This window comes from Aureococcus anophagefferens, assembly GCF_000186865.1.
Source record: "Aureococcus anophagefferens unplaced genomic scaffold AURANscaffold_38, whole genome shotgun sequence".
NCBI classification, from domain to species: Eukaryota; class Pelagophyceae; order Pelagomonadales; family Pelagomonadaceae; genus Aureococcus; species Aureococcus anophagefferens.
The window spans coordinates 150,972-160,049 of record NW_008705595.1 but is presented as its reverse complement, the minus strand read 5'-3'; the positions used below and the strand labels follow the sequence as shown (position 1 = coordinate 160,049).

Genomic DNA, 9,078 nt, shown 5'->3' with positions numbered 1-9,078 from the left:
GCAAGCTCAAGTCGAGCTTAGCCGCCCGGCAAGTGAAACACGGTCTGAGGGTTTTTTAGAAATGTAGGCTCAAAGTACTATGGCAGCAGTAGTTTTGGCAACTGCGGGGTATGATCACAAGATCCGATTCTGGGAAGCCTCATCACGCGTGTGCACTCGCATAGTTCGTCATCCCGACTCTCAAGTAAACTGTCTGGCCATTGCTCACGACAAATTCTATCTTGCCGCCGGTGGCAACCCGCACGCGATGAGCGGTGTCATATGTGAAGTGGAATGCTGGATTGGTATGATGGCAGGTCCGTATTTTTGATGTGGTGAATTCTTCGAACTCGTCACCCATTGCCGAATTCTCGCATGGCGGCAACGTGCGAGCCGTGATGCATGGATTGGGGTCATTGCTCTTGCCCGTAGGTGACTTCCGTTGGATTCCAGCACGACCGGAGTTGGCTTTACTCCGCGTCGGAAGACGGAACCATTAAAATCTGGGACTTGCGGGCACCACCTCGATGTCAGCTGACTTACACAACCGTGGGCGAGGATGGACGACCATGTGCCTGTAATGCAGTTGCGTTGCACCCAAATCAAGGCGAGCTTGCCTCCGCAGATCACGCCGGCCTTGTCCGTATTTGGGACCTTGCTGCAGATAAATGTGCTACAGAGCTCCGTTCAACGGATGGGAGGCTCTCGCCTGTCCGATCTGTTGCGATTGCAAGCGATACTAGCTACCTGGTTGCTGGCACCAACGAGGTGCGATGATATTTGCTGTGCGCTGCAGCATTGGTCTTGTTGTTCTAGGCAAACGTTTATGTTTGGCGTCCAGTTCAATCAAAAACATATGAGCTTGAACATGTGTGCCTCTGAGTGACTGTCAAACACACATGGGGTCAAACACACATGGGGTCAAACACACATGGGGTAACATTGATTATCGCAGGTAATTGAGGCCGCCCACGAGGATGGCTCTGATCATGCTTATATCCTTAAATGTGGCATTTCTCCCGACGCTCAGCTTCTTGTTACAACATCTTCGGACAAGACAGCTAAAATTTGGTCGGTCAACCGCGGTTGGGCCCTTGAAAAGACTCTAGCGCAACACCAACGCTGGGTGTGGGATGCTTGCTTTTCTGCGGACTCCGCCTACCTCGTGACGGCATCTTCAGACCATTCGGCACGCCTATGGGATCTCCAGTCAGGCGCTGCAATCCGCTACTATTCTGGACATTCACTTGCCGTCACTTGTTGCGCTCTCAACGATTCTTCTGTTTGATTGATGCAGCTCATCGAGGTGTGTCTTGAGACTTTGTGTGAGTTCAACCTGTTGAGATGTCCTGCTTTTGGCCGGAACGCCCGGCGGAGTCGGGAATTGGAACGACGAGCGCCTCTCAGTCATCCGACTTATCAAGCGTGTGGAAATTCTGGGAATCGGAACGTCTGGCTCAACCGGCCAGCTAACCGATGCTTGAACGCCGAAATTCGACGCGAGATGAGGGCACGCGCGGCCCAGATTGCGCCAAGGGGGCTACAGCAGCCTTAGGCCCAGTGGTGTCGCCAAGAGGTGCTCGCTTGGCCCAAGCGCGGCCCGGGGTCTGTGCCCGGGGCCTGCCCAGCCCTATTGCGGGTAGCAGTGACGAGCTAGAGTTGTGAAGTTCACTTTTGGACGGCCTGAGTAATCAAAATAATTGCATTTACGGCAGTACAATGTGTTTCCGGTAACGAGCCTCAGGCTGAGTTAGTGAGTTTAGACCACCTATCATCATCCAGCTAAATAAAACTGCTGGTTGTGGTGGTCCTCTCCCAGCTCGCCGCTTCCCCGGGGCCCGGGGTGGCGCGGCTTATATTTTTTGGGTCATATGGTTTCTACTGACATCCAAGGGCTGGGATTGAGTGATAAATTGCCGGGGCATTTGAAGCTGGGGGTCTGTGATATGGCTATGGGTATGATGTCAGGCGGCGCCGTCCCGCCTGCGCCTATCCATGAAGACATACTCCTGACTTTGATGTGTGAATCATTACTACCATTACTCTGCTTCCTTTAGCTCAGGCTAGTGGGAGATACGAAAGGCCAAGTGGACGGAAATCGAAGCTCAATCAAAGCCCGAGCCAAACGCCGCAGGGTATACGCCCGTGACTGCCCGGCTCCTGGCCGTACTGGCGACTCCAGCGGGCTCCCTAGCCGTACTGGCGACTGCAACTTGAAGTAAAAATCCCAAAACAAAAAGGTCGACCTAGAGAGGGATACCCCAAACTAGCCCCAAACTAGGGTAATGAGGAGCGTTGAGATCAACGTTACGGGGGGTGCAGTGCCATCTCCATAGTGTGACGTCGCGATAGTAAGGGGGCAAGGTAATGTAAATTATGGGGGATGATGGTGACTCAAGCTGATGCTCTATTCAGATAGACCCCTCTTTCAAGTGCACTATACTCCAGTCGGTACCTGCTAATAGGCTTAGTACGCGAGGATCGAGGAGGTCCGTCGTGTGTGTAGTCTGATGCTGGGCACTTCCCATCAAGAGATGCTGAGTCTTTACTGAAAAAGTTCTTTTCCCAAGGGTGGTCCAAAGCATAATTTAGAGGTACCGTCCTAGTCTTATTGAATTCATCATAATCAGACGACAAGCGACCAAAGGACCTAAAAGTAGCAAGCACGTTGGACTTGGAAAAGTACTCAGTAGTCGTTCCATTTGAAGTTTGCGGAGCATAGTTGGCATCTGGCTGGGGCATTTGCTCTTGTCTGGAAAGACCGCTCATTCCCATAGCAGAGGCTAGACGGTGGAACAAAGGCTAGGGACGGGTGATGCTCAGGTGTGATGCCCAGGTGTGTTGGTGTGATGCCCAGTGTGACCCTCGGTCCGCGTGTTTTCGGGTGTGATGCTCGGTGTCACAACGGTTTTGGCCTGGGCCGAGCGGCGAAGATTAAAGTGCAACCCGGAGTCAAACAAACGTGCAGGCTTGTTTCTGCCACCCGATCGGACGTTGCTATTACTGCACCGATTTCCGATGCTATGGCCCGGCCCAGAGGCTGCGCCGGACGGCGTGCCGGCTTCCGGTCGCGCTCGTCGCGGCCCTGGCGTGGCGCCCGCGGCGTGCGGTGCGCGCTGGGCAGCCCTCGTCGGGCCGTGGGCGGCGGCGGCGGCGCGGGTCGGGCTGCCACGCGGTAGGCGTCTGGTCGAGGACTGGCGCCACTGCGGCGACGCGCGGTTGTTCCGACACGTTCTCCGGCGTCTATGCCGGCGGGGTTCTCGCGCGCGGGGGCGCGGGGCGGCCCAATGGCGATGACTTCTTTTTTTGAGAGTTTTAACGAATGCTCGCACCTGCTCATCGCGGTCGTCGCGCCGAGGTCCGATTTGAAGAACGATCGCCGCAGCTGCGACGCCTCGCGCGCCGCGTGCGGGGTGGCGTCCCCTGGCGGAAGGACTACCAGGTCGTCGCCACCGTCATCGTGACCGCCGCGCCGCGCGCCTCCCTGCCGCGGCAGTTGGAAATCCACTGGGACGTCGCCTACCGATGATGTAGTAGCCATCTAGTACAGACTACCTCGGGCGAGTGTGATGCCCACTTCTGGTGTGATGCCCAGGTGTGAGTGTGATGCTCGGTGGTGTGATGCTCAGTGTGGTGATGCCCACGCTTCACTAACAAAGGCTGGTCACAATTCGTTAGTCCACTGCAAATGGATCTTGAGGAGCTCCGCGCGTGCACAAACCCTCCGGCAGACGCGCCTGGGAGGGGCGCCCGCAGGGGCCATCGCGCTATAAAACATCGGCCCGGCTAGTCCGCATCGCTCTACTTCCGCCCAGGAGAAGTGTTGCCCATGGCCCGGGGCGTAACGACCAGGGGCTGTGCGCTCAAGTTTGATGTGACCTTCTTGCTGCACTTGTGTCTCTTTGAACTGCGTGCTTGCTTGCTCGAAGATAACACACCGGAATTCGTGCTTGAGAGAGGGAAATTCTGAACTGGGGGTTTTGGCTGGCAGAGGCGGTCAACATGTGCCAGTTGTTTTTCGGAATCAAATGACGTCTTAGGTGGATGTGGCTTGTCCGACAATGGGGGATTATGAGGCGTTGGACCTGGATAAGCGTCGCCGAAGATCTCGTACAGAATAACAGAGGCTGCATGCTTCATATACACGGCAATACCATCTGCACGGCCCTTAGAGCCATCAAGTTCGCCGTTCTCATATATTGCTGGCAGGCCATAGCCGTGACCGTTGCCGTAGAGATTCAAGACCGCATCTGATTCGTCCACTATGTCGGTGCCGTCATATACGACACGACCTCGTCTGTCAACTTGCACTTGACCCTGTGCCATACGAAGGTGAATTTGTGTATCAGCCTTGTCATGTATAGGAACTACATGAGATTCATAGCCAGTAGCCCAGACAACAACATGGGCTTCTTCAAAGCATCTCGTTATAAGGCTCTTGCTACCACCAGGTTTCACCTGACAGAGACGCACGCGTGGCTCACGACCGCGTGAAATTTGGTTGAAGAAGTTCTTAGCATCTCCCCGGAGGCCTGCGAAAGCGTGGACCTGTCCATGGCGATTTGTCTGTTTATAGTCCCTGTAGCCATCCGCATCTGCCTCGCGCTTTGATATGTAGAAAACACGCACAGGTGAGCGGTGTAAAATAGTAATTGATAGCAGCGGTCCCGACGAAGACGACAATGTGGACTGAGCTGCTGTTTCGCTGGGAGATGCAATTGCTGGATGATGCAAGTCACTGCGGGATGTTGTCGTAAGTTCAAGGAGCGGTAGATGACTATGCTGCATGTCAGGAGGGGAAGACGTGTCACCTTCGAAAGCGCCTGTTGACGTACGAACGCAGGACGCCGAGTATGTTCGGCCCGAGTTTAAGCTGTTCGGACAAACGGCTGCATGCGTCTCTCGGGAAAAGCTGAAGTGTGAATCCAAGGACTGCGCATCGATTGCAGGCAGGCGATGGGCAATGGTGAGACTCGCATTTGGCGTGTTGGGCATGCACATGTTTCTGACGGAGCTTGCGTTGGAACCCAAACTGTTAAGGAGCAGATGGCATGAGCTAGTGCAGCACGGTGGCATGGGCGCAGGGCGAGTAGCCTCCACTCGTTTTACCTGTGGGCTGGGAGCGCTATTAATCAAAGTGCTTGAATGGAATTGGGCATTTTCACCATGGAGACATAGCCAGGCGGTTGAGAATGCTGAATGCGCACCACCGACGATACAAATCTTTCCGTGTTTCAGTCCCAGCTTTGAACGCATTTTTTTCAAGCCACTTGGGGAGAGTACTTCATTAGAGCACAGAAGCTTAAGCTGATGATGCCGCTGGTCCAATTTGGGCAGTTTCTGGAAAGCACCTAGCGCGAGCACAACATGCTCAGCATAAATAGCCGCACGTGGGCGGTGCCCACTAGGGCCAGAGCTGTCTTCCACCAGAATGCGCCAGGCGTTACTTGTAGTTTGCTGTAACATCACCACTCGTGCCCCCCAGTGATATGTACTGGTCCCACTTCGAGATAATAAATTGGCAAATATCTGTGCGACTTGAGCCATGAACTTCGCAATCACTGCTAACGGTGCAGGTGCCGGCCCAAGGGCAAGAAGCTGTGCCACTGTAGCATTATAGCGCAATGGCTCAAGCACCGTGCCCGTTGCGCCCTCGGGAGGCGTTGCTCCCCATTTATCCCCTAGTACATGATGCACCAGCTTTGACGCGAAAGTGTTTGATCGGATTGCATAGGCCCCAAGTTGTCCATAGCCGAGCGAATGTGGATTGCCGGCATCCACCTGCAATGGTCATTTTCAGCTAGTGTAAGAGAAAGGAACCCACCAAGCATAAGCCGCGCGATGGAGGGGGGGGGGTACACTATCAAGAACTTGTGGAGTTGGCGTATTGGGATGTGTGACAGGGGCGACAGCATCACCCAAAAGTGTGTCCAGCAAACCAAGGCGTGCAGCACGGATCAGGACCTGTAGACTCATTTTCCCCGTAGAAATGTCATGACAATATACGCACTCCAACACCAGCCGGTCCGCCACCTAGAATTGCGACCTTGAAGATTTGCTGCTTAGTTTCGGCTTCGATCTTCGAGACGGCCGCGGGTGGTCTGACCATGATTCCTCAGGCATGTTTCATTTTACGAATAAGTTTCAACACTCAGTCTAAGATAGGGCAACCGGGGCAGACCACTCGACCGCTGCCCTCGCAAGACACCCCTCTCCAACACAGTAGGGTCGGCCGGATAGAAAGAAGTTCACGGCGAGGTGCTAGACTAGAACATAAGACGATTTCAGATTCTTCTGTCCGAGGCTTCAAAACTATATCCGAAATTGCAGTATCTCCGTTTCCGTCCACTTGGCCTTTCGTATCTCTCACTAGCCTGAAGCTAAAGGAGGCAAGGTAAACTCCTCCCTCGAAGGGGGGCTGAGCTCAATTCCACTAACGGTGCCAGATTGAAGGCCGGCGGGCCGCGCTTGGGTGGCGCAGCCACCCCAGGGACGGAGGAGGGTCGGTGCTTCTACTGCGCTCTCGATTAGGCCTGAGTCAGTTCTGTATCTTACAGGTCCAGGTAATATTGCAACGGGCTTGGTAAATAGCCGCGCGCTGCGGTCCATGGGTGGAAAACGCCGCGAATTGTTGGAGCGAGCCGAGCAGCTGATTAAAACGTACAACCCAAAGCGGACGACTTTGGAGTCACATGCGACGGAATTCCTATCTGGAAATAAAAACGATTCGGATGTTGCGTTTCTGAAGGAAGTGCTGTATGGGGTCATGCGGTGCAAGGCAGCTCTAAAGGTGTTCATGGCTTGCTTCTTCAATGACATGTCGGCGCGCGTCTTACGATCCGACTATACCATGTACATGATTCTCGCATACTTGAGTCTGTTTCGGCTAAAGGAGCTGACTATCCCCGAATTCCGTAAATTTGTTTTGAGTATCGATCCAGACAAAATGGTCAATTTTTTGGAATATGTTTTTGATGCGTCTAAACTGGAGGGCAGCGGTGTCGTTGTGCACTGGACCAAAATCTTTGATCCAGACTATGTACGAGATACAGTCCTCAAGGACCTCGAACGTGCGTTTCCTGACATACAGAAGCTTGTTCATGAGCTGCGAGATAAGTCCATGGGTCTAGCTGCAGCCAAACAAGCGTCGGAAGAACGGCGAGGCAACAGTGGTCTTACGTCTAGTGCTCAAAGGACAGCAACTGTGCCAAGGCCGCCAAATCTCACTGAGCCAACCCCCCGACAAGTGCCAGAACCCCGAACAATTCAACAACTGGTTACTCGGACCTTGATGCCAACCATGAAGACAAAAAATGGACCTTCTCGAGTCGATCACGTCCCGAATTCAGTCAACACAACTCGATGTGTGCCAGTTGCATTGCACAAAACTAGATCGACGTTGGCACGAGTCCAGGAGAGAGTTGAGGAGCAAGTGGCGAAAGAATTGGACTTTTCAAGAATCAAGGGTGGGGGGGGAGTCCAGAAGCAAGAAGTATGCCACCAGAGTCTGTGTAGGACCTGGCTGTGTATAAGCTGGGTGGCTCCATCTATTTTTATCGCCCGTCATTCTGGGTCGATCGACTTTCACTGTAGGCCACCGTGAAACTCAACACGGCGACAATTCTCCGAGAAGATGCATTATTTAGGGCTAAGCAGGAACAAGAAGCTGCGAAAATCAACGCGTATGAAGCTGAACTTCGGGATAGCAGTGACTTCTATCGCTGGCAGACAGATATGCGCGCCAAAGATCAGAAGACTCGATTGGAGCAGATTGCTCGGACACGGGTACTGGCAAAAGCATCGGCCGAGGAGGCAAATTACGCAAAAATGAATAAGCTATTAGATAATCGACAACTCGCAGCCCGTAGTGTTGATGAGGGTCGTGCCATGCAAAAGCAGCGTCAGCTCGAGGCAGATATGACGCTGCTGAAGAAACGCCATCTCGTTGGGGAGGTTAAGGAAGAGCGAGAGACAGCCCCCCGGCACGCAGTGGAGCGCATCCTCAAAAAAAAAAATGAGATTCGTGAAAGCGTGCAACGTGATATGGATATCCGACTAAAGCACCGCGAGGATGAAGAAAATGCTCGGGCTCGGGTGCTTGCAGAGCATGTTAAGCGACTCAAAGCCGAGCATAGTGTCCACCGAGACCACACCAACTTCTTCGACCCGACAGACACGGTTGGCCTTGGCTTGCTTGACGAAATGTCCCTTGTTGAGATGCAGGAGCGCCTGGCAAAAAACCTGAAGCGTGACGAGGAGCACCGCGAGCAGAAGCGCATAGAGTTACTTGAAAATAAGAATGCAAAGCGAGAGCGTCTTGCAGAACGTGTGGAGAATATCAAGAAGGTCAGAGAGGCAGCAGCAGAGAAGAACCAGCAAACGCGACTTTACCAATCAAGGCGAGCATTCGATCTAAGTTCTGCAATCCAGAACGAAGAAGAACGCCTATTGTTACAACTCGTCAGAGGCCTCAAAGACAAGCGCGTGGCTCTCAGTGATTACCGGAGGAAGCTACAAGAAGAGGAAGCACGTACTAAGAAGGACCAGCTCTTTGCAGGCGCTGGTGAACAATTGAAAGAGAAGAAAGCACACGAAGAGCTTCTCAAAGGTGCCGAGAGGATGGCGAAGGACAAACAGCGGCATTCACTTGAGACGATGGCAAAGTACAACACTTCGAAATCAAGAGAACGCCATCAGAGTGAGCACAACCGCATACTAAAGGAGGGAATTCACCGCAAAGCGCACACCCGTAGAGAGGAATCAGTCAAGGAAGCGGCCCACGAAATGCTCCGAACTCAAAAGGAGGAGATAACAGGGAAAAAGAAAAGGTATTTCCACCACAAAAGAGCGCACGCAGAAAAAATGGAAGTCATTGCAGATCCGTTCACAGAACACATCAACGAAAAGTCTGTTACTCGCGCCCGGAGGCACGCCGCTCACCGACAAGAGACCGCCATGGGCGCGTAGGCGCTAAGCGAATGTGCCTGCCTTGCAATCGATGGCCTGCATTCGCCAGTTGGCAAAAGCTGAAACATTTCTCTGTGTGTCCTTGCAGCGTGAGTACTGTGGTTGCATTACAGTAAGGCTGTAACTTGACCT

General features: G+C 53.3%; 3 protein-coding genes across 3 annotated transcripts; 2 read left to right on the top strand and 1 right to left on the bottom strand.

Annotated features, from left to right (window-relative positions):
* Positions 1 to 41: 41 nt before the first annotated feature.
* On the top strand, positions 42 to 1,683 carry AURANDRAFT_70402 (hypothetical protein; the record flags this gene model as incomplete). Its single annotated transcript, XM_009042846.1, has 5 exons — positions 42 to 256; positions 297 to 365; positions 412 to 747; positions 796 to 849; positions 935 to 1,683. The coding sequence occupies 5 exons, from the start codon at positions 80 to 82 to the stop codon at positions 1,265 to 1,267; spliced, it is 969 nt and encodes a 322-aa protein (XP_009041094.1).
* Positions 1,684 to 2,032: 349 nt separating this feature from the next.
* On the bottom strand, positions 2,033 to 6,088 carry AURANDRAFT_67375 (hypothetical protein; the record flags this gene model as incomplete). Its single annotated transcript, XM_009042809.1, has 8 exons — positions 2,033 to 2,225; positions 2,435 to 2,629; positions 3,312 to 3,463; positions 3,701 to 3,716; positions 3,785 to 4,802; positions 5,187 to 5,760; positions 5,851 to 5,943; positions 5,990 to 6,088. 8 exons carry the CDS (start codon positions 6,086 to 6,088, stop codon positions 2,033 to 2,035), a joined length of 2,340 nt encoding a protein of 779 aa, XP_009041057.1.
* Positions 6,089 to 6,586: 498 nt separating this feature from the next.
* Positions 6,587 to 8,946, top strand: AURANDRAFT_67374 (hypothetical protein; the record flags this gene model as incomplete). The annotated part of the gene is made up of 2 exons (XM_009042847.1): positions 6,587 to 7,471; positions 7,573 to 8,946. 2 exons carry the CDS (start codon positions 6,587 to 6,589, stop codon positions 8,944 to 8,946), a joined length of 2,259 nt encoding a protein of 752 aa, XP_009041095.1.
* Between the last annotated feature and the right edge of the window lie 132 nt (positions 8,947 to 9,078).